At 39.9% G+C, this 26,235-nt stretch overlaps 1 protein-coding gene across 2 annotated transcripts in view; it reads right to left on the reverse strand.

Moving 5' to 3' along the window:
• Positions 1–26,235, reverse strand: part of reln (reelin) — a 292,302-nt gene that overhangs the window by 61,745 nt on the left and 204,322 nt on the right. For both annotated transcript variants that reach the window (XM_036561448.1, XM_036561447.1), the window contains exons 31-36: positions 6,469–6,545; positions 4,096–4,254; positions 3,695–3,889; positions 1,366–1,639; positions 933–1,073; positions 600–777 (exon numbers count right to left, since the gene is read on the reverse strand). In XM_036561448.1, the coding sequence (XP_036417341.1) occupies positions 600–777; positions 933–1,073; positions 1,366–1,639; positions 3,695–3,889; positions 4,096–4,254; positions 6,469–6,545 (1,024 nt within the window). The remainder of the gene's footprint in view (positions 1–599; positions 778–932; positions 1,074–1,365; positions 1,640–3,694; positions 3,890–4,095; positions 4,255–6,468; positions 6,546–26,235) is intronic.

Below are 26,235 nucleotides of genomic sequence, written 5' to 3' on the forward strand. Positions count from 1 at the left end.
GAAAAGAGATTTATAGGACACGCTACAAAGAAAAAGCACAAGACATACGAAATTAATATTTCTTTATATGCATTTTTCATCTATATACAGTTAAACAAAGCATTATATATACATATACATATACATATATATATATATATATATATATATATATATATATATGTATATATATATATATATATATATATATATATATAAAGAATTATATTGAGATCATATGATAAATGTGAGATGAGATCAATGATAAATGTGAGATGAGTGTGAAAATGTTTCTTTATTGCTTTTTCTAAAGCATTTATATTAACTGTGAGCAACAGAAAGAATTTTACTTTAGGTTGATCTCTGTGTTTCTGAAACTGTAATACCATTTTGGAGGTGGTATCTAGATTTATTTGACACTTTTACCAAAAGTAACATATATATAGGGACTATATATACTATAGGGACAGTGACGCAGGACCCGGACTGGGAGTAAAGTGTCTTACTTAAGGGCACAGTGAAAGTCACAGTGAATCATTAATGAATCCTTGATATCACCTTGATAACACCTTAACTCTCTGACTACTCAACTACCCTATACGGTACATAAAGATGCTCACTCCTTTAAAGATGAGAGCTGTGCCTGATTTCAGAGGCTCTCCACTCAGTGTGCCCCTTTCTGCCCCATACACCTCAGGCCAGATCTCTGCCTCTAGGTTCTCATTGAAGTCCTCCCTAAGAACATGGGGCAGGGGAGTCACAGGCACACAGTGGACCCCACCATAACCTCTGTCACACCTATTGATCAGACAGAGAGAAAGGGAAACAGAAAGGGAGACAAAGCAGCATTTTTTAAATTTGAAAAATGATCATTATCATTGTTTGCAGTAAGTTCATTGTGATAATGCTGTGTGCATTATGGTAGATTTACAGATGTAATCACAGTCACTCACAGACAGTGACCATTGTCACACAGGCCATGTCCAGAACACATCCAGGGGCAGCCAGGAGCCAGCAGCACATTATCTAGGGCCCAGCTATCTGCTCCAGGAGTGAAGTGAGACTGGATCCAACGGAACCTTGTTCTGGGAGAACTACAAAACAACAAAATATGATGCTGGTACTCCCAGGACCTGACTATTTGATTAATCATATAGCTGTAGAGTCTGCTAATTATTTTGAGATTGGGATTTTTCTTAATGGGGATGATAATATAAAATATGGGTAGGTTAACAAAATATAATATGTATGCATGTAATATACATATAACATATCACACACACCCTGTCAATATGCTCTATTTTAGGTGCCCACATTAGGACACAGATTCAAACAGATTCATTGCTATACATTTTTGACATATTCACAAAACAGTACTTGGCATACTTTGCAGCACTGGGCAGATAGACAGTGACCCTCCTCCAGCGGGAGAACTGGGGAGCGCTGTAGACGGAGCTCTGAGTGTATTCGGCACATCCAATTGCAGGTGGCACACACTCAGGTGTGAGCAGTGTCCAGTGGCGTCCACAGTCAGTGGAGAACTCCAAGTGCACTCCATGAGCTGGATTTACAGCCTTACTGCAGCCCATACTAAGATCAAACTGGAGGAATGAAGAGCCTGACACCTCAAAGTCCCAGCTCTCTGCATAGCGTGGCCGCTCTAGTACGAAGCATAGAGAAGTGCTTTTAAACAACATTAAACTGTATTTATGTGTTTGTGAAGTGGTTAATTCCATCTAATATATTGTGAATAATGTACAAACTGAGAATAATAGGAATCATTAATTTAACCTTAACAGTATCATTGCACATGGGATTGTGAGTGCTTAATGATTCATGTAATGCAAAGGTTTGTTTTAATTATATATCTTTTTTTTTCACTCAGCATAGCCATGTTAGCACATTCTGTGGAATGCGTTTTTGCGACTACCCCCCAAAACTGCCCTTGAAGGGCCTGCAAAACCGATGTTTTTTGCTCAAACTAAGCTTAATCCACGAATGAGTAAAAACAGTTAGTTTGGATTAAATTTGTGAGCATCATTAATAAATGAACTTAAATAAATTAATTATAGTCAAGGCATATTTAATCAGTCTTCTCCTATTTTGGTGTAGAAAGTGAACAGTGTCACTAAGGTTTGTACCTTGACATCTGTTGGTCTTATACTCGAGTGAAATGGCACATCTACATCTACAATAGAACAATTAGTCTCTGAAGACATCACCTATTTCCTAGCCTGAGATGGGAGTTTGCAAAGTACAATTGATGGTAATACTTCTATATTCCAACATTTTACAGGTTTGCTCCACTTGCCACACAAAACACATAACTAATATGTAAATACTTTAGGTTCTAGGTTGGTACGGTTAGTGGAAGAATAACATAACAGATGAAATAAGCATTTTTTTCCTAGAATTACAAGCTTTATACACACACATATATATATATATATATATATATATATATATATATATATATATATATATATATATATATATGCACAGCAATTAAAATAAATAGAGCAATGACAATGGTGCTGTGTGTATATATATATATATATATATATATATATATATATATATATATATATATACACATATATATACACAGCACCATTGTCATTGCTCTATTTATTTTAATTGCTGTGCTGTGGTGCTTTAACTACTACAAGGAGACAAAAAATCATTCTGTTTTTTATATTGTGGTCTTATTGCTATAATATAGAAAAAAATAGGGATGCACAGATCTAAAATTTCTGGGCTGATACTATAACCAACAATTAGCAACTTATTGTGGCCAATGGCGATATTATGAACCAATAAACCCAATTATTAGAATGTTTTACATTCTGTAATGTAGACTTTTGTTACATTATTTAGCAGACATTTCTAATCAAGATCATCATTACCTAAAAATGAACTGTATACTAAGCTGTGAGTGGATGTTAATGATCATTATGTAAAAGCTGTACATTAGAAGAACTTTTTCAGCTAAGACTAAATATAAGTTAGTGGAAAGACATCAAAACAATAGAAAAATGTTTATACACAGGGGAAGAGCCCCCTTCAAGTTTAGTTTTGACAGCTGAATGACATTTAAAGTGAAGCTGAACATGTCCTCAGACGTACATTGCCACAGCATATCTGAGAAACCTAAACAAAGAGATAACAGGCTAATGTTTCATAGAACATGAAATGTCTTCTCTATAAATCTATACGAGGCAACTTTAAATTAGCAGTATAACATGATATTGGCTTTGCAGTTACAAAATTAGCTAAATTTACTATAAAAACACAGCTCATCAAACATGTTAAATTCTCACGTTTTGAACTTTACAGCTGCTAGCTCAACAGAATTAAATACTGTCACTCATCTTTTTCCATATCTGAAACAGGCTACTGTTATAATTACATCTAGACAGACTCTGCCTTTTTGGAGCATTCAGGATAAAAGTGGTGTATACGTGTGTAACATTATTTGTTGCAAATCGAAAACGGAGATATTTTGATTAAAATTTGATTAAAATATAACATATCGGCTGCTAATATATTATGCATCCCTACTATATACCTGTGTTGATAAGTTATGGAAACAGATCATAGTAATGTTGAATTAATCATTAGGCAGGGGATAAATATATTTGCATGTCAATAGACAGAAAGTCTTGGGTAAATAGAGCTTTATATTTATATAGTACTAAAGTCAGTGCTGACTCACTGTTTCCTGAATCAGTCTGGAAAGTCAAGGCTGTGTCCTGGGAAAGGCAATCTACTACCACTTCTCCACCCACTACTCTGAACCAGTTGTGTCTTAACGGTGATGTTCCATCAAACTTATCATGGAAGCCCGTTCTGGAGCTATCATTCATCCCAATCAAAACATCATCAAGTGCCCACTGGGCTGAGTGTTTTCCTGCAATTGGAGAAAACAATTAATTAAACAGGTTAGGAGTATGTGATAATACAAGAGGTGCCTCCATGATTCTAATACTGCTACATTCTATAATGTGTGCCTTACTATTCTGTGATCTCTTCAACATTCTAGATTCTGTCTTGTGACCCTGTGTTTTAAAGTTTAGTGCAGTGTACAAGTAAACAGTTGTAAGTTAATTTTCTTACCTTGCTGGGGCTGCCACCAACGGAACACAGTGTAGGATGCCTTTGCCTGAGGGGGCAGCTCAACAGTCACTACCTGTGGTTCTAGAAGGGAACCAAAGTCCAACTCTCGCAGAAAGTGCCACTGCACACCATTATTGGTCGAGAACTGCAAAATCACCCCTGAAAAAATTACAAAGTACTGTGTAGGGCTGTCAATAAGGCTCTTACTATTGATAAACTGTTCTGACAATTGAGTAGCCCGAAAAAAGGTCAAACAATAAAATTAGACTTAACTAAACAATATTAAAGTCTTTCTCAGATTTGAATGCATTTTATTGCAAAAAAGATAAACAGTACTCCTTATAATCCCAATAATTCTAATTTAATCAATAAAAACACTACACAGCAAAAATACATATAAATGGGTATGTCCATTAGGATCAGTTTCTTATTATAAGATGGCAGGAGAATCTTCTTTTAAATCCCTGTTAAAGACATACTTAGTTTCACCATGCTATCAGTGTTCCTCTTCCTCTTGTTGTGCCCATGAAGCGTTATGGCAGACTACATCCAATGATTCTCTCCCGTTATCTGATTATGCGCTGGAGTTTAACTCGTTATTGTGAGGTGGAAGAACCAAACTCGATGGTTATGGATGATGTGAGGATGGACTTAATAATTGCTGTGTAGAACTGGATCATCAGGATTTGCAGTAGGTTGAATTTCTTCAGCTGTGCTTTCTTGGCTATAAAGACCATGTTCCTCTCCCACTCCAGGTCCCTGGATATGGGTGTGGCCAGGAACCTGAATGACTCCACAGTGGAAACCAGAGAGTCACTGATTTTGAGAGGGCTAACGAGAGGGTTGGCCTGAAGTCCACCACCATCTCTACAGCCTTTTGCATCTTTAACAGCAGGTTGCTGCTGCACCAAGACACCAGCTGCTCAACTTCCTTTCTGTAGGCAGACTCATCATCTTTGGCTATTAAGTCCACCACTGTGGTGTTGCCTGCAAACTTCAGGATCTTCACAGTTTGGAGGCTGTAGGCGTTGGTGTAGAGACTGAGGAGAAGAGGAGAGAGCACGCTACCTTGTGGTATTCTAGTATTGAGTGTCCACGTGTGTTTCCCAAGCTACACCTGCCAACTCCAGCTTCTGAGAAAGTCCATGATCCACCAGCAGACAGGATTTGGCACAGACAGTGAGACAGTTTGACCTACAGATGCTCTAGCACTATGGTATTGAAAGCTGAGCTGACGTCCACAAACGCAGTAGCATGAAGCACAGGGCCCCGTTCATTGCATTGTCTACCTGTTTGCTTGGTTTGGAACCGCAGGGGATCCAGCAGAGGTTTTGTAAAGGCCTTACAGACCGGTGTTCAAAGATCTTCATGACTACAGAGTCCAGGGCTACTGGTCTTAATAATTTAGTCAAGTAATGTTGTTTTTCTGGGGACTGGAATGGTGGCTGAAGTTTTAAAGCATGTGGGAACAGTGGAAAGTTCCAGTGATCTGTTGTAGATGTTTGTGAAAATTAATGCTTGCTGATCACAGAGTGGATAAGTCTGACTAAGACTGCCCCTGAAGATTTCTCACCTTTTGTCTTCTGAAGATCCTACTGATGTTCTACTCATTGATGTTGAGATAAGCATGGGGCAGAGGTGGGATGGGGAGGAGGGCAGGGCACTGGCAGAGAAAGGCTGAAGATTGTCCTCTGTGCATTCAAATTTGCAGTAGAACTCATTCAGGTCATTGGTGAACTGATGGTCATTCAGGGGAAGGGGAGTTTTTCTTACCTTGTAGTTGGTGATCTCTTGGAGACGATCATATATGACGTCATGGTGTCTGTGTATTCGCCTAGTTTATCTGTCACCTCTTCAAAAACAGTAGAATTTGTGATTCCAAGCAGCCCTGTAGCTTTAACTACAGGCAGCTGTAACTGGTCCACCTCTTCATTGTTGTGACGTCCAGCTTGTTAGTTTTAAGTTTGTGCCTGCATGTTAGCATGAGGTGATCGATACTGTAGTAGGAATGTCCGAGAGTCACACGCGTGCAGCAGTGGTCCAAAATTTTCCCTTCACAAGTGACATTGTCTGTACTTGGGCAATCGATGATCTTTTATTAGTCTACTCTTGCAATATTTTTATTTGTATGTTTCTATTAATACGTATATTGTTTAGTGATCTTACTTAGCAGTGCCTGTGCCTTTGGTCTCATTACAGGCAATGAAGAGCCATTGTGCATCATGGCAGGAAATCACAACAGTAACTTTTTAACACCAAAACAGGGTTTGCAACAGCAGAAAATGTTAGTAAATCTGCCCCTTGGTCTGTTAATTAGCTGGTTATAGAAAGATATACACTGGCATAAAAACCAAGAGGAACAGAGAGAGATACCTTCATTGCGGGAGCGAGGCCTAGTGCAGGTTGGACCCATGTTCTTGCCACCAATCCGGATGTAGAACTGAACAAGCCTATAAAAAAAAAGAGTCAAGCAACATGGTTGTAAATGAAACAGGCACACATGACAAAGCAATTTTGTTGAACAGTTTTTATTGAGTTTTGTTTACATGTACAGATGATTTACCAGTAACAGCTAACAATTTACAGACACATGCAAGAAAGTAAGTAAGAATCCAGAATCTTTATGTTAAAATATTTAGCTGCAATAAACTCACCGAACACTATTTCACTATAAATTTCAACAAATATAATATATAATAATATTAAAAATAATAAATTAGATTATAATATTATTCAATAAGTAAAGATCAGAATTTGGAATAAAATTAAGATTGAACACTTAAAAATTAGAGAGCTGCATGTATGTGATAGCTATAAGTGTAAATCAGACCCATTTTGTAATGTCTGTATGTGTAGCTGTGTAATAAACTCTGCATGATTTTGTATTGAAATGACTAAGGAGCTAAATGTTTAGAGGTAAGTGTTAAGCATTGCCAGATATTCTTCCAATTTTGGCCGGACCATAAGGCTCAAGCTTTGTTCTTTGTAAAAATAACATGTAAAGGTTTTTTAAAATGTTGCTATAAATCATTATACATTTTAGAGACTATTCTCTGCATGTTCGTTTTGGGTTCAGTCTATAATGGGATAAGTCTAAAGTAGTTAATCTCACAGAACACTACAGCATGTATTGAGGACCTACATGTATTGAGGAACAGGAGGACAATGGGAGACTGGTTTTATGTTTAATGGCTTGAAATAAAGGAAAGACCAACTTAAGAAAAGATACATTGTAGAATGTCAATTCCATGGGTAGCCTAGGTCGAATTAACAAGGGGTTTGCCACCTGTCATGTGATTATAATTATTCTAAATAGGCATAGAATTTAAATTTTTCACAATCGTTCCCAAATTTTAAGGCATACACCACATCTTGAAGCATATGTGGTCTTAACGGAAAGGCCTCAACAGAGCACCAGGGAGGATTATAAGATGTATCAGGAGAGATCAGAAATACCAACATCACCAGAGTGCTCTGTAGTGTTTTCATATGAAATCTGGGTTTTTGGCATAACATTGACATAACCATAACCATAAACATTTAATGGCAGATGTCATGCGCTGTCATGAGTTGTCACAACAATTTATGTGCTGTAATGTTTACTGGTGCAAGTATTTGCTGTTGTCTCCACTGTATCTTGCTAGTCTCTTGCTGTTTTTTCTTTTATTTTCAAGTAGCTGTTGCATATTACTCACAATAAATTACAACCACTGACTTTTGGAGGTCACTTTTTCTCTCATCGGATTCAAATCAGCGGACAAGGCAACGTAAGTATCAATATGGCAGACCGTAAACTGTTGCTTTGCTCTGAGTGCTGCGTGTTAAGCTATAGGGCTGCAACAAACGACTAATTTGATAGTCAAATAATCTATCGATTACTGAAACTAATAATCAATTATTTAGATTATGAATCTGTACATTACCAAAAAAACTCTTCTGTGGCTATTAGATTTTAAATTTAGCTTGAGATTGTTTATGCATTTGCTAACTAACAATGAAGACAAAGACGAATTGCAACTAAATTCTACTATCACAGGTCTTTATCGAAACAGAGGAAAATCAGCATCTCTGTGTGCTCTTGTGAGAGGCTGGCTCCCCTCTGAGAGCAGATATTCACCGCTGCAGAGAAGACGTGCTCTGATGGAGCAGATGGGAAGAAGTTAGGGTTAGGGTTAGGGTCGAATTTGAACGCACCGGTGGCCTTGACGTTAAGACAACGATGCAATGTTTAAAACCCTAAACATTATCATTTGGAAAGTGAACAGGGTCGCTGTGAATAATAGTTACTTGCTTCTGTGTTCCAACTCAATTAACGATTCAAGAGAGCATGCGTTTTGAAACAGATGTTACAGCAATTTACATGAAGTAGGACGGCTTTAACATTAACATAAACTAACTAGCTCGCTAGCACAACTTTCGTCGCGTCCCAAACCACACACTTCTGTACTTCACATACAACACTAATGAGTTCACTTCTAATGGTATATGCACTATTTTTACACGCTATTTAGTGTGCTAGTACGCGGTTTGGGACGAGGCGTATCTTACCGAGATTCATTTTCTTCATGTAGTGAGCCGACATTTTTCTTCTTCAGATGCTCCAGCATGGAAGATGTGCTCCCGTGCCAGCTAAGTTCAGCTTTACAAATAGCACAACTGACAACTGAGTTTAGCGTGAAATGTTCCCACACTTTTGAGGACTTCGTTCTTGAGCCTGACATCGCGCTTCTGTCAGCTCTCCAGTAAGCGGTAATGTCAAACCATTCCTAGTGAGCGCGATAAAGAGGTATAATGACGTCACCAACTAATCGACTATTACATTAGTTGCCAACTAATTTGGTCGTCGAATTTAGTGGACCAAGTCGAATAATCGTTGCACCCCTATTAAGCTATGTCTCTTTATCTGTCACTAGTGACAGCAGCGTTACTAACTTTGTGAGAAGTGTTAGTTTCTTGCTTGACGGAGAAAATTATACAGTTAGAAGTGTGCATCAGGAAATAAGAAAAGAGCAGGGCTATTTAGCAGGGCTCAGACTCACTGTTAGAAGCTCCAGGTGCCTCAAAGAGAGTTAGCAAGCCCTCGACTCCAGCAATAGAGCCCACACAGCGGGGCAAATGGGTGGCGCCTCAGCAGCATAGTTGCAAAGCTAAAGCTAATGCTAAAGCTATCCCACATGAACACCACTCCTCTCCCATTCACGTGTCCAACAGATTTGCCCCACTCAGTGAGACACCCTCTGAGATGTCTGTTGAAGGAGCTTTGGTTATGGGTAATTCTGTTTTACAACACATGAAAATAGCTTCTCCTTTAGAGGCACCAGTAGCAGTTAGCTGTGAGGGCTCTATTGCTGGAGCCAGGGTGCAAGCCATTAGAAGGAACCTGAAGCTGCTAGCTAATTGTAGACATTCAAGGATAGTCACTCATGTAGGTACTAATGCTGTTTGTCTGCGGCAGTCAGAAGAAACTAAAGCAAACATTAAAGAGGTGTGCAAATTAGTCCAGACAAGGTCTGATGCCGTGGTATACTCTGGTCTCATCCCAGTTCGATGTGGCACCGAAATCTACAGCAGATTATGGTAACTGAACAGCTCGTTGTTATCATGTGTCTTTTGCTTCCTAATGGGAATTGGCTTGATGGTTGAAGTTAGAGACCTTTACAAAATGATCAAATGTATTTGGAATCAGTCCCAAAACACCTGATAAAAATGTCCTTTACACTGTGATATCAACCCATCAGGAAAACACAGAATACCATTAGCAACTACTGGACATCACCAGGAAGCAGCAGATACTTTTAATGGGTTCTATGACTTTTTGTAACAGGGAGGTACATCAAATGTAATCCTCTCGCCAGGTTATGACTAAGCAGAAGCAGCCAAAAATTGACGTGTCGGTGGGCTACATCTGCCATTGCGGCAGAGAGGTATAGAAAGCCAATAGTGCCAAAACGCCTAATGTGCAATCGCCGAAATTACGCATTTACACGTTTTGACATCTTATATCCAATTAGTAAAGCTGTATATGAATACATCTACATTTTAATAAGGGAGCGTGACAACACCTGATGAGATGTAACGTATTGTATTCCATATTCATGAGGCGCTTACATACAATGCAATGTCCATACAGCGTGATATCACACGTCTACACGGTGATACACAATCTGCATGTGATAATACATGGAAGTTTCATAACCGAAATGTTATAATCACGTGACTATGATTGTGCACCACCTACTTCACACATGGTCAATGCATCGTCACATGACCAGAGCTCCGTTAAATGAGAAACCGTTGGTGGAAAGTCATTTTTTCCTTCAAAATTAAAGCCAGCATAACAAAGATAAAGATCACTGATTGTGGCAGCATAATATATATATTCAAGGTTGAAAACGTTAGGTAAGACACTGTAAAGTGGTACTGTACTGTTACCAGGGTTGGGATAGCTACTGAAAAATTAGTAGCTAGCTACTTTGTAGCTACTGTCCCAAAATTTTTAGCTAGCTACAATTAAGCTACTTTTCCAGAAAAAGTAGTGGCTACTTTTTAGCTACTTTTTGAAAAGTAGTGCACTACTTTTTAAGTACTTTCAAAGCGTGATTGTCAGAATGTTTGTGTATCTCCACGTGACAAACCAAGTGCAACTGATAGCGTAAACAAGACACTGCATTTAATCAAGTGACAGAAAGAAACATACAATTGAAAAGCTGCAAATATACAAAAAGATCACTCTATGTGATCTAGTCTATTACAAAATTTTTTTTCTTCCATTTTAGCTAAGCCAGGGATCGGCAACACGCAGCTCTTTTACTGCCCTGTTGCGTCTCCACAGCGTAACTAGATTTTTAGGTAAAATAACAATCCTCCTTTCCTGTAATATAAAGCTCTGCTGATCATTAATACACAAAGTTCTAACACCGATTTAACCACAAATGGTCTTAAATGCTGCTAATAAATAACTGCTAATTCACCCTCTAATCCTGAAGATCAGCGTGCAGACTTTTAGGTTACATGGCAACACAGATAATAACCAGCTAGTAGCTAACAAAACTGCAAAAAGAGAGATTTAAGATGAACATCAATAATTTGTTCCATGTTGGTTGCCATGGTTTCATGCCATGACACCAAGAACAAATCACTCCTACTATGCTGCTGAATGCTCAACTCCTATTGGTAATCAGCATGTCACTTTGCTCCTTATTTGCATGAAATTAAACTACGCACAACTTTGTTGAGTCGCTGATGCCCACTTCGCACTGCCAGTGTTCACGCTGCTTCCTGTTGCCGGAAATAGCCAGCTCTCATTGAAAATAAATGACCTCCGGCCGCCTTGTCATGTCTCTAGTACTTACAGTTATCTAGTAGGAACAATTATTTAGGAACCAAAAACGGAGCATACTCGCATCTGCCTTATCATGGCAGTAAAGCCAGTGCCTAAACCATATTTTTCTAACCACAGATACTGCCATTCAAGCCTGCATGGCTTTGTGAGACAATACAGCCTAGTATGACTTAGCTGCATCTGTGGAAAATATAACATGCAGTAAACATCCAATATTATCAGCCAGCGAGCATGATTTTATAAAATCTTTGATCACATTTAATGAGTTTTGGCATCAATAATTTGGAGAGGAATGGAATTTGCATTTATAAGAACTCAGCTTGTGTAGAAGACTACTCTTAGATTTTAGTTTGAATTAGGGCTGCAACAAACGACTAATTTGATAGTCGAATAATCTATCGATTAGTGAAACCAAAAACCTGCCTTTAACATGTGGTGGTAGTATGAGGGAAGACTGATTGAGGGAGGGGGGAAAACTCTGAGAATTTGAGCTGGAGTTCTGGGCAGCTTCTGCCTGTAACTAGAAGGCCAGACCCCCCCCCTTCCGCATAGCTGTAGCAGGACTGATGTAGGACCGAGGAACCGGGAGGAGATGGCATGGCGGTGGGGATTGTGAACACTTCATTACGGGTATAGAAGGTGAGGATGTGAGAGATCGGAAGAACGAGGGGTTTCAGCCATGTTACTCCGCCTCAAACTTCAGTTATAACATAACTACATTTAGTGTTCTCCTGAGGGGTTGATATCACAGTGTCAAGGACTCTACTGGTTTAACAGGTGTTCAGGGACTGACTCCAGATGCATTTGAAGGTTTCATAATGGGATCTAAAGGTGTCCTACAGAAAACCAGTGGTCTCTAATGGTAACCATTAAGCTAATTCCCGTTTAGAAAGCAAAACCATCAGGTTTTAATCCTAATGGTTCTAATGGTCTCTTTCCATCTTTTCACATGTACAGGCGTCAAAATGTTTCGTCTGTATATGGTATGCTTGGCCGTCTGCACATGGAAATATTTTGCGTATCCACATGTTATTTCTGTCTGTACAAGTATTTCTTTCACGTCTGTACAGTGATGATATTGCCGTCTGTAGGTGAAAAGTCTTGAGACGTTTTAGCACTACTGGCTTTCGATAGAGAGTGCATGTGTACGTGACGTCACGGGCTGAGAGTGCCTCTGTCTGAGAGTGCATGTCTGCAACCAGACTCTACTGGGGGGCTTTCACATAGGCTGTGGTTGCCAAGAGGCAGAGTGGCCCAGATGGTGCACTAAAGTGGCGCTGTGTTTAGAGAATAGACCCATTTTTTCTGTGCACCGCATACATCACACAGCAAAATACCCTGAAATAAGTCAGAAACATTAAACAGACAACCTTAAACAAACTTTAAACATTAAAGCAAACAGATTTCCTCGTTGGTCTACAAGGCTTGAAACTTCTTCTTAATCTGAATGTTGTCCAGGACAAACAAATATACCATGCACTATTATAAATTATATTTTTGTTGAACAGAGTGACTGATTTTACCCATTTATCCATCTGGAAAAAGGAATGTCTGTATAACTCCGCACATAGCAAGACAGATCTGGGCCGATTCTGGCTGAGTGTCGGCACTGTCAGTTACGTTCTGGCTCGGCTCACATACGGTATCCCGGGCTTAGGCTGAGTCCGGGCTCTGTCGGCTGAGTGTATTCCGGCTTATTGATGGCATGCCAGATCTGAGCCGAGTTACAATTCACAAAGCAGTCCAGTTTGAGGACCAATCAGATTCCTCCATTTTTCTGCTAGCCATTCTCAAAAGAATGCATTGTAATACTTAAAAATGCACCTAAAGCAGGTTGTGCCCTAACAGTAAGCCTGCTGCCACATGGTTTGATTTCCTGTGAAGTTTGATAATGTGGATTGGGTGAAAGCGCAGTCATAATAATAATAATAATAATAATAATAATAATAATACGTTTTACATATTTTTAATACTTATGAATAGATTAATACCTTTGTTTATTCTTTTATTTAATTAGTTGTATGCATTTTTATTTTAAAAAAAGTTCATTTTTATAACTGTTTCAATTGATGACAATTATTATTATTTCATTAATTTGTTTACGTCATGATTTTACATTTCTGTCACAATAATTACTTTCTTTCTTTTAACCCACCATGAAGAACTCTGATATTTATTTTTTATTATTATTATGGATTATTTCTGTGATATTATTGTTATTATTATTATTGTTGTTAACAACAAAACAACAACAATAATAATAATAATAATAAGAATAAGAATAAATACGTTAGGAATATTAGAAATATAATAATGCACCCAATCCACTAGATTATGCCTTCACTATAATAGGCTAACCAGCTGAGAATGTTCAGAGCCAGACTTTAAATGAAAATATTCGCTTAATATTCAACAGCCGCTGTAAAACTGCAGCACTCAGAGTGAAGATGTTACTTCAACTATTCTAATTGGGTTTTCTGCTCTCAGTTCTCTGTAAACGCCGCAGTGCCTTATGGGATTGGCTCTTGGCGCTCATCAAAGGAAGTGAGCTGAATTTGCGGTTGCTGAGGCAAGTGTTTGGTGGAGCTGCCACTAGCTCCAGGTAAGGGAACTTTTTAAAATAAATGACATTCCTCTCTTTGAAATTTCACTTTGTACAGTTCCTTTGCTAGCGCTAGCTAGCTGCAGTTGAATGTAGTTTTCACTCAAAAACCAAACCAGTTCATTTCCTCATGCTAGCTAACGTTGGCCATCACCTTCTTGTTAAAGTTAGCTAGCTAACTAGTTAATTTTAAGAGTAGTCTCATAATTTAGTCCAGATATTTCAAAAGTTGATATATGCAGATAACCAGATAGCTAGCTAGCTAGCTAACTTAGCTGAATTAGTCAGCTAGCTACTTTAGCTAACTTAGCTCACTAGGTTAAATTAGCTTTCATTCCACAGTCAGTATGGACATGCTTGCTAAAAAGATACTTTAGGGTAACTTATTCTTCTTCTGTCAGTGATAGCTTGTTGGTAGCTTTCTTTTTGCTAGCTTTAGAGATGAAGGTAAAGTTAGCTTGGTTTGTCGGCGTCCGTTTTATTTTGGCGCCAATAAAACTGGGCACCACAGAGGGTTTACAAAGAGGGACACTAGTGTGGGGTGTTTACCGTAACTGTAAGTTAGCTAGCTATATGTTTAAGTTATTTTTTTTTTAAATAGACATTGCCTGTAGTTAGAAAATATTTTAGACGTAAGGCCTATCCAAACTGGATGGGTTTTACCAGGGGAGGTCCTGTAGTGTAATGTATAAGGGATTCGACTGGCCAGTTTGTGCGGGATAAAGTTAGCTATCTGTAATTTCCCCACATCAGCTGGGATAGCCTGGATCAAAACCTCTTATCTCGGACGTTCACGTCAGCATGATGCCTTTACACACCAAGCGCGATTTATAGAGAAATCAAGCATGTGTGTAAATGATGATCTCTTTCACATCAAGCGCATTTTTTCGGATGGCGAAAAATTACTTTATTCAGCCTCTGTTCACTTTTGGCAAACTTTGACTGCGCCCTGGTCTCTGGTGTTGGCAGCTCGACGACCAGCAAACAAAACTGTGTGACCAGCGTTTGCTCTCCGCTTCCTCACGGATGGTGTTAGCAAAAGAAGCTCAAACTGAGTTACACATATCCGAGCTGTATGTGAATCTCATATAAAGGTCCAGCTGCAGAATGAGGTGGTGAAACTCTCCAAGCTCCTTTCACTTTTCCAGAATGAACAGCAGTCCGCAGTGTCATGGTTTACCCACTGTTTGAGGAGCAACGGAAATCTGTCACTCCACATCTGGCCCGTTTGTTCATTTTTGTGGCAAAATTCCGACAAACATTGCATAAATAATTTCATCGCGTCCAGTGCGTTTGATACGGGAAAAAAATCATGTCTGATTATTTTACATTTTCGAGCCGTTCATTTGCGTTGCGCTGTGTGTAACGGCCTTTAAAGTTAAAATTAAACAACAACCAACAAAAACTAACTTCCAGTTAATACCAAATAGTATACCATTAGGCAAGTAACGTGGGCTCATTTAACTTGACAAATGTGTCCCAATAGGACAGAAATATTGCTGTCTTATGAGAGGATCCTTAAGATCTTTAATTTCATTCTCTTTCTACTTAGCCAATCACCAAAAATGCTGTAGATCAGTAGTCCTGTTTGAACTTGAGGTTAAAGGAACTGTGCTAAGAGCTCCATTTTAGTGGTTAGACTTGTCTCCCAGTCACCTAAAAACAGAGGTGCAATGTCTATTAGCAGATTTTGTTACATTATCGTGAGTTGGATTAAAACAGGACTTTTATTACCAAAAGTGCTAGAATTATAAAATGTAAATGTAATTCACTCTGGAATTATTACTTCACACTTATAAGAACTATGGACATGGATTAATTGACATCCATACTTGGTTAAAATACAGATCTCATCGTAATCGAATGTACTGCCTTTTTGGTGTGAACATACTGCTTAATTCGAGTACCGCTCTCACCTCGGTACTTTAAATAGATTACTGGTATATTGATTTCTTATCGGGTATGAATCGGTCATAAACATTAGACATCCTGTGGTAAAATTACATTTCCCCACATCTCCTAGTAAAACTAATCGTGTCGGAATAATCAGAGTGTATGTAAATCAAAGGTGATTAATTGGTTTTTGAATGTGGGTTTTTATTTATGATTATATATATTTTTATTTTAGATTTCTCTTGTGGAATGGCACTCTCTCACTTGCAGTTTTCTGCTGCTCTCATGTGTGTGGTAAGTGGACACTGTGTTTGCAGTATATTTTATTTAAAAAGCTATTTATGTGGGGAGTGAACATCTATTTGCTCAGGAAACACTTATTTTACAATAAATACAAATTAATGATAAGTAGTGTTTTTACATATGTCAGTGTGTTCATTTAACCATTTCTAGACCTCTTCTCAAGGAAGTATTGAGGTGTATTGATGGAATTTAATAAATCCATGTAATGGCTGAGGACAACTAGGAGAAATCTGAAACTTTATTCTTCAAAGTAGGTCATAAGATATCAACGACTTTTTTTCAAAATAAGCAATTCTTGTTAGAAATTCTTTTTACTTTAATTGCAATTATTAACATGTGGTGTGGCATTTTCTGCTACCTGACACAGGGTGTTTTAGCAGCTTGTAGATGGCAGCATTCTGTAGCTTTTTCCTCTCTTTGCTGTCTTTACTGTTATGCCACTTGGAACTAGCATATGCATAAGTAGCATGTTAACATTAGCCAAGCAGAACATTAGTGACCCTGCTCTGCTAAAAATATCTGCGTGTTGTTAAGGTTACTGTCTTCATAACAATACAGAAATAAATGTTATATTGTTAGATAATGTTATATTTCTGTAATGCTTATCTTGGTCAAGACATTTTCCCTCACAACTAAAGAGTTTTCTCACTGGGAGAATCAGTCAGGCAGTGGCGCGCAAACTCGATAGCCTGAGTGAAAAACACTCAGCTAGCAGTGAGTAAATTTTGAAGCAGTGAGGGAAAATCATCCTCAGACTGAGGAATTTTCTTGTCAGTGGAGGAAGCCCTTGCCACCATTTGTGTAATCAGCCAAGAGAGAGAAGGTGTGTTTCATCTACTGTGAGTATTCAGTTTCTACATTTTATAAATGTTAATGTATCAGCATCAGCAGATTTGTAGATAAAACATATTGAATATCATCATTGCCCCAGAATTCCCGTCATCGTTGCAGAACTTGAGGACTCATTGCAAGATCATCTGAGATTACTTAATATTAATAGTAATATAAATACATTTTATTAATTTAACATAAATACATGCACAGCTAGAATCGATTGACAAAAATATTGGTCAGCTGAGCCCAAAACAAAAAAGTTTAGGGAAATAATTAAGCCAATTTGTTAAGATTAGATTTGGCCCATCATTTCATTAGGAGAGAACATAAGGGGGTTGGCATCTTAACCTGGGGACTTCTTTCCCCATGCTTCCATAATTGTGAGTCATTTAAATTATTTTGCAGACTACAAACCTAGGATTGGCTGAGGGCACCGATGAAAACAACAGCATGAAGAGTGATGGAAATGCTACTAACAAACTGGCAAAGGAGGTTAGCAGGAAAGGGGTGAATGGGAAAACGTCCTTCCAGTCCTTGTTGATGAGGGCCCATTGTCAACAGTAAGTAGTAAAATTATTAATTAGGCAATCTTTAACATATTGATGGAGCATAATCACATTGTTTGTTAGGAAGGAAAATGGAGAAAAGTTGGAGAATAGGACCACCATTACATTATATATTTGGGTTGTGGATCATTATTAGCACAGCAGTAACATTGCCATGGTAGTGACATGTTGGTGTGTGCTGCACTGATATAATTTATCAGATACAACTGGGTTTCTGGAGGTTTTACACACTTACTGGCCACTGATTACACACCTGCATCATTGGTACAGTGTGTAGCTGTACAGTTAGAAACTATAGTTTAGCAGTTTCTGATCACAAGACCACCATTGGCTAGATATTTTAAGGTACTGGACAGGTCTCAGCGACACCTCAGCAATGCCACTATGCCTGATAGTTGTATAAGCTTCACACACACTACCATACCACTACAAAGTCTCTGTTACTGTTTGCTGAGAATGGTCCACCACCCAGTGAATACAACATTAATTATTTATTAAAATATGTAACATTTACAAAAAGATACCTTTTTGGACCATAGACAAAAAATACAATGAGAAAATGGCTCTCACATGACAACTATATGATTAAAAAAAACTACCTGATATATAACAAGTCAGATTTCATTGTGAATGTGTTTGAGATTTTGGAGAGAAATTGTCTGTTTTTATTCTTGTATTTTGAGTGTCAACTTGTTTAATATTACAGATATGAGGATTATGAACATATTTAAGTGTTGGCTAGGCACTGGCAAAAAGCAGCCCGGCATCAAATTTGAGCTGTTTTTGGCAAAAAGAAAAAAATGTGAACAGTTGTCTCATAGCGCTTTTTAAAATCTCTGGACATAATTTCTGTATAAACGGTTTCCACATTTTTCAATACACCAAAATGTTCCAGATGTTAATGACGATTTATCTTTTTTTCCTCACTGTTGCTGTACTGAGGAACCCCATGTGTAGCAAAGTCACTGATGGAAACATTGAAAGATTCATCAATAGATGGTTCTAGTTTTCACTGGAATGGGATTCATTTATTTGCTTATTTTATGGAGCTCTGTATAAAAGTCACCAATTTCAATAAATTGACAGTTGTTTAAGTGTTTACAAATGTCCATTTTAATTCAAACAGCCTACATTTGTATGAATTAAGAATGTATATTTGTGATCATAACTATTAAAATATCTAAAGCTGCCATCAGTGTTGTCTTTTTTCTGTTTTAGGACATTGTTGATTCTAGTGGTCAACACTCATTTTGTGGCTTTAAGTTTTTTTTATATGTAATCTATAAATGGCATTCACTAATTCACTTTTGTCATGGAAATTTAAGAGACTTCAATTTATTTGGTAATTATTATGAATGTTATTTGTATTTTAACACAAGCTTAATCTACATTAATCTACAGCTTTATGTTCATCTTGCCTAGTTCTGGTTATCTTTTAGCTGATTTATGGCACTGTCAGCGGTCTTCTAGGAAAGACACGGGCAAGATGATGGTGCCTCTGCAAGTTCTGGCTCAGTTATGGCCTATAGTCAGCTCACATTTGGCTGCAGGCATCTGGGCCACTTCGGGCCCGGTGAGCAATGTTGATTCTGGGCTGGATCCGGCAGCCAGGTCTGGGCCGGAAAAACTGGCAGAATTACGCCGGATCCGGGCCAGAACTTATTTGCTAGGTGGGTCTCTTGTTGCTCCACTCCACAGCACAAATGCTGTATGTATGAAAGGCCAGCGTGTTTAAGCTATAGCGCTTATGCTCCGGCATCGCTCACGTCACACAGAGGTAGCGTGTGTGAATAAGGCCTGAACTCTTTGTACAGAAAATTTAGCCTTTTCTTATGAAAATCTTTTAAGTTGCTGCTTATCTTTACCACCATGTTGTTCGAAAATGAGTGTTGGTTCAAATTCTACAGGGAGATTCACTCGAAAGAGGCCCCGAATATTCTGTAATAACTCTAGCTCAGACGAAGCAATTTCAATGAAACAACATGCAATGTGCTCCTCAGTATATGGAGCTCCGAACAAGCCGGGATGCCCCTGTGTTTAACCTCCATTTACAACTTCTGGGTGCATACCCCCGTACCCCTTCATGTGTCTGGCAGAAAACGGAGATCGGAGGTATGCAGCGTACTTTTTTGGTTCAGACTGCTTCATCCTAACGGCAGTTACAACAGAATATTCCGGGCCTCTTTCGAGTGAATCTCCCTGTATAATATTTTAGGTTCTGTTTCCAAATCCAAGATTTTTTGGCAATATAATTTCTTTAGCCAAGAATCATAGGCAATTGCTGTCCCTGATGAAGCCTTTTACTACTATGCTGATTTGGCCAGCAACATTATGAGCGGTCCAAACAAAAAATGAAATACAAGGTTTGCATTTTACAATCTTAATGTGCTAACTGCGCTCATAAACTCATTAGCTAGCTGCATTTTTACCATAGCGATGTTATATGTTAGCCTATAGCATGTGTGCTGCATACCTGAACATCTCAAGAAGTCAAAGTTACTATGAATCTCTGGGCTGTGTAGCGTTTCGTACAGAGATGAACAGAGTCGGAAGTAAAGTCTATGGCCGAGCCACAGCTGTTCTGAGGTCAGCTGAGAAACGGTCACAGCTCCTCAGGTAGATAGGTTGTTGTTTCCACACTGAAGCTAATAAAACCCTTCAGAAACTGTAGATCATTTGGCTAAATGATCATCCTGTAGAAGCACATTTCGACAAGCCTGCAAAGACAAGGGCTTGTATTGTCCTCAATCTTGCTGGACCAGAAGCCATTGAATGGGAACGTTCGTTTGTCTATGTGGCTGAAGTGCACATGCCTGTTCGAACAATAATACCATAATTGTAAAAAACTAAACTACTACAAAAGTTGCTGCAGGTCTAAACCATGAAATTAAAGAAATTCAAACAGAAAGGCTTTTAAGCAGTCTGTATATGAAGTAGCAGTGGATCAGCCCACAGCATGTGAAGATAAAACGTTCTATGTGGATGGTGTCCAAGTTGAAAATTGTGTTAACTGTGTTGCTTCTAAAGCCAATGAGATGTATGAAGGATTTGTTACAATACATATAAATGGCATGCCGACTGAAATTAAAGTTGACACAGGAGCAAAATGCAATGTAATGTCACTGGAGACCTTCAAAGGAGTAACCAATGGTAAGCAACTTTTAAAGAAAAACTGCAAATCTTGTTGCTTATGGGGGCACCACCATTAAGACCAACAGCATGGTTACACTGCCATGCTGCTTAAAAGAGCAGCACCGCTCATTGTCTTTCTTCATAGTGGACAAAGAGATGCAGTTATTGCTAGGATTTTGTGCATGCATGAACATGAGAGTTGTCAAAATGAGTGCTGATGTCCATCAAGTCACTATGGAAAGCAGCACAGATTTCAGCACACAGATCTTTACAGAATACAAAGACCTATTCAGTGATGAGCTTGAAGAACTCCCAGTTACATATTCCATGACGGTGGATCCCGACATACAGCCTGTGATCTGGCCAGCCCACCGCATCCCTGACGCGATGCAAGAAAGAGTCAAAGCTGAACTTGAAAGCATGCAAAGCACAGGTGTCATATCACCAGTCACAGCCCACGGACTGGGTCTCTTCCATTGTGGCAGCACATAAGAAGGGCAAGCAAGAAATCAGACTGTGCATAAATCCAAAAGACCTTAACACAGCATTGAAAAGGCCCCATCACCCTGTGTGCAGTGTTGAGGAGGTAGCAGCACAGATGTCAGGGCCAACAGTGTTTTCCGTCATGGATGTGAAAAATTTGTTTTGGCAGGTACGTTTTGACAAGAAGTCTTCAAAGTTGACAACATTCAGCACTCTACTTGGGCGTTACAGATTTCTACGGATGCCATTTGGCATTAACTCTGCAAGCGAGATATTTTGGCGCTCTACAGGACACCTGTTCGCAGGACAACCATGCTCAGTCATCATCGATGCAGCGATCACTAACATGCCAGTTCCCACAGATATCACTTTACTACAGCGTTTTCTTGGAATGGTTAACTACCTTTGCAAGTACATCCCAAACAGCACCTCTGAGGAAACTAACCCACAAGGAGACTGCATGGTGCTGGTTCCAACAGCATCAGGAGGCATTTGACCGCCTCATGTTATGCCTGTCCAGCCCACAGGTATTGGCGCAGACTCTTTTGCTTGCACAAAATTCAAGAACTACATATATGGAAAGCCCACAGTCATGGAAACCGACCACCAACCTCTGGTAACGATCCTGAAGAAGCCTATTCACACAGCCCTTTCTCGTCTCCAGAGAATATTGCTCCGGCTGCAGAGCTATGATATCACCTTGGTGTACAAAAAGGGCAAATACACTTTCAAGAGCTCCAAACTCACAAATTTCCCAAAGCACTGCTGAAAATAACATTTTTGAAGTCATGTCGGTGAGTTACATCTCCACAGCCCACCTGAAAGAACTCACTCAGAAGGCACTCAGCAGAGGGCAATGTGCTACAAACCCTCAGTGCAGTCATCCAACAAGGATGGCCCCCCAGAAAAAGGCAGCTCCAGCCCGCTGTCAGTCTCTTTTTCCCTTACAGGGATGAAGTCACGGTGGAGGATGAGCTTGTCATGAAAGGTCACAAGGCAGTCATTCCCCAAACTCTGCACAAAGAATATAATCAACATTGTGCACCCAGATATTGAAGCAACCAAGCGTAGAGCTAGAAGCATTTTTTGGCCAACACTGTCAACAAACATCACTGAGGAATTGCTTTCATGTGAAGTGCAATAGCACCAAGTCTCACCAGCAAAAAGAATCTCTTCAACTTCATAAAGTTCCAGACCTCCCATGGTCCACAGTGGCCACAGACATATTTGAGTGGTGTGGCAAGCATTACCAAGTGCTTGTGGATTCATATTCCGGATGTTTTGAAATCGACCTTCTCCGTGACATGTCTTTTTCCAAATTGAAAAGACACTTCTCTGCCACAGTACACCACACACCCTCTTCTGTGACAATGCTAAACAATACACCAATCAGAATTTTGAAGATTTTTCCAAACAATGGGATTTCGCTAATTCCACCAGCAGCCCCGAGTTTCCCCAGTCGAAAGGGCTAGTGGAGAGAGTGGTCCGCAGTGCTAAGCAGTTGATGGAGAAACCTCACAGAGATGGAACTGATGTTTTCCTCAATCTTCTGAACCTCAGAAACATTCCCCGTGACCCAACATTAGGCTTGCCCGCTGAACGCACTGATGTCACGTCAGACACGCGCAGCCACTGTAAAGGACTGAAAAGGAGATGAGCAAGGAGCCGCGCTCCTACATCATCCAGCCCGATGGGAAGACATACAGGAGGAATCGGCATCACATGCTTCCTGTTGCAGAGCCGCCGCCGCCATCACAGATCTGCGCAAAGGACCCAGAAGCCCAGAACACTGGCCCCTCCACAATAGACAGTGTCCTCCCAACACTACATACACCAGAGCCAAACAACATGCAGTCACAACACAAATCCCCTTCATGGCCCATGCCCACAGCACATTTCCCCACTGAGAACAGCAATGTGCTACACACAACATGTTCAAGCTGTATCTGCAGGCCTAACCCAAAATATATGCGATAAAATATGGACTGCTATTTGAGAGAGAAAAAAAAAAAAACTACTCAACATTGGCACCAAGTTCTTTCTTTTATGTACTTGTGGTGATAGTGTTATTAACAGGCCTACCTGTTAAAGTGATGTATTAAACCAATTTGATTCACCACTGGACAGTCTATCATTATTGGTTTGTTTATTGAAAATTGTGAAGGAATAAGACAAGGATGAAATATTTTGTTATGTTGATATTTACTCAGTGCTATGTGTTTAAATTAGAGGTGCGTGCTGAAGGAAAGGGTTGGCTAAATGATCATCCTGTTTGTTCATTATGGGCCACCGTACATGTGTCTAGGCCAATCTGAGTGCTCAGGTTTTTTCTGTATAGTTCAGAATCAGAATTAGAATCAAGCTTTATTGGCCAGGTATGCTTAAACATACATGGAATTTGGTTTTGGTTACAGAAGCTCACAGTGCACAGTATCAGACAGACATTTACATGTAGTGAATAAAATAAAATAAAATATAAAATAAAATAAAATAAAATAAAATACAATAAAAAAAAATACAATACAAAAAAATAAAATAAAACATGCATTTCTACCATCACTCACTCATACACACACACAGTTATACTTGTAACCTTTACATTGTGCAAAGTATGGATCTAAAGTTAAAGTGCTAAGTGCAGCAGCAGTTAAAGGGTGTATAGTGGCAAAGAAAGGGATCAATGAGGTGACAGCCAGATAAGTGGGGTAATATGGTAGGTAAGTAAGATGCTAGAATAAACACTGGTCTGAAGATGGTAATTTTAGAGGATGGAGTTGAGTTACTATATACAAGTATTTTAGAAGTGCAGTTTAGAAGCTGGAATATTGTTTATGTGCAATATTTTAACTGTTCAAGAGAGTGATGGCTTGTGGGAAGAAGCTCCTTTGTAGCCTGGATGTCCTGATCCTCATCTGGCCGAAGTGCCGGCCTGAGGGAAGGAGCTGAAACAGATGGTGCCCGGGGTGGGACGAGTCAGTGGAGATCTTCTCTGCACGCTTCCTGGTTCTGGAGGCATGCAGTTTTAGCAATGTGGGCAACTTAACCCCAGTTGTCCTCTCTGCAGACCTGATGATGTGCTGCAGTCTGTGGAGGTCATGCTTGGTGGCTGAGCTGCCCCACACTGTGATGGACGTGGTGATGACAGACTCTATGATGGCTGTGTAGAACCGCACCATCAGCTCCTGGGGCAGGTTGAACTTCCTCAGCTGACGCAGGAAGTACATCTTCTGCTGAGCTCTCTTGGTGATGTAGCTGATGTTGCTGTCCCACTTCAGGTCCCTGGTGATTGTTGTGCCCAGGAACTTGCAGGACTCTACTGCCACCACAGTTCTGTCCAGGATGGTGAGTGCTGGCAGAGTTGGAGGGCTCCTCCTGAAGTCCACTGTCATCTCCACGTTTTTTGCTGTATTTAGCACCAGGTTGTTGTAGCTGCTCCAAAGGACCACCTGATCAACCACCCGTCTGTAAGCAGACTCGTCATGAGACCAATGACTGTAGTGTCGTCTGCATACTTCAAGATTTTGACTGAGGGGTCCGTGGAGGTACAGTCGTTCGTGTACAGTCGTTCGTGTACAGTGAGGAGAGCAATGGTGAGAGTACACAGCCCTGTGGAGCACCCGTACTGATGATCTGGGTGTTTGAGGTGAACTTTCCCAACCTCACCTGCTGCTCTCTGCCAGTGCGGAAGTTGGTGATCCACTGGCAGGTGGCGGCACGCTGAGTTGGAGTAGTTGTGTAGCTGTGCTAGGATGATCGTATTAAAGGCTGAGCTGAAGTTCAAGAACAGAATTCTTGCATACATTCCTGGGTGTTCAAACTGTTGGAGAATAAAATGGAGTCCCATGTTCACTGCGTCAACTACTGACCTGTTTGCTCAGTATGCAAACTGCAGGGGGTCTAGCAGAGGATCTGTGATGTTCTTCAGATGGGAGAGCACCAGTCTCTCAAAGGATTTTGTGACTACAGAGGTCAAAGCAACAAGTCTGTAGTCATTCAATCCTGTGATGGTTGCTTTCTTGGGAACTGGTATAATGGTGGAGCGTTTGAAGCAGGAAGGTACGACACACAGCTCCAGTGATTTATTAAAGAGCGCTGTAAAGACTGGCATGAGCTGGTCGGCACAGGCCCTCAGACAGGAGGGTGATACACCATCTGGTCCTGGTGCTGTCCTCACTTTTTGTCTCCTGAAGAGTCGATGTACGTCCTTTTCGCAGATTTTCAGGGCAGGCTGAATAGGTGGCTAAACGACAGGAGGGTGTGAATCTGTGCTGAATGGGTGTGTGGAGCTGGGCTTTTCAAACCTGCAGTAAAAGGTGTTAAGCTCATCAGCCAGCTGACAATCACCCATTGTCTGGGGGTTGTTCTTTTGTAGCTGGTGATGTTCTGCAGGCACTTCCAGACGGTTGATGGCTCATTTGTGGACATCATACTACTCAGCTTGTTTGAGTAGCTCTTTTTTGCAGCTCTGATTTCTTTGTTGAGTGTGTTCTTGCCTGATTGTACAGAGTCTGATCTCCACTCCTATACGCTGCTTCTTTAGACCAGCGCAACTGTTTCAGTCTGGCATTAAACCAGGGCTTGTCGTTGTTATATTTAATGTGAGTCCTGGTGGGAACACAGGTGTCTTCACAAAAACTGATGTAGGATGTCACAGTATCTGTATATTCATCCAGCCTGCCTGTAGCATCCTCAAACACACTCCAATATGTTAATTCTATGCAGTCCTGAAGCCTTTCTTTAGCCTCGATGGTCCACTTCTTCATAGAGCTGACTACAGGTTTGGCACACTTGAGCTTCTGCCTATAGGTTGGATAGAGGTGTATTAGCGAGTGATCGGAGAGGCCCAAAGCAGCACGTGGAACAGAGCGATAGGCCCCCTTTAACACAGTGTAGCAGTGATCTTAAATATTACTCTCCCTGGTGGGGCAGGTAACATGCTGTCTGTATTTAGGCAGTTCTCTGGTGAGTTGCGCTCTGTTGAAGTC

Source organism: Colossoma macropomum, unplaced genomic scaffold (genome assembly GCF_904425465.1).
Source record: "Colossoma macropomum unplaced genomic scaffold, Colossoma_macropomum, whole genome shotgun sequence".
In the NCBI taxonomy this organism is placed as follows: Eukaryota; Metazoa; Chordata; class Actinopteri; order Characiformes; family Serrasalmidae; genus Colossoma; species Colossoma macropomum.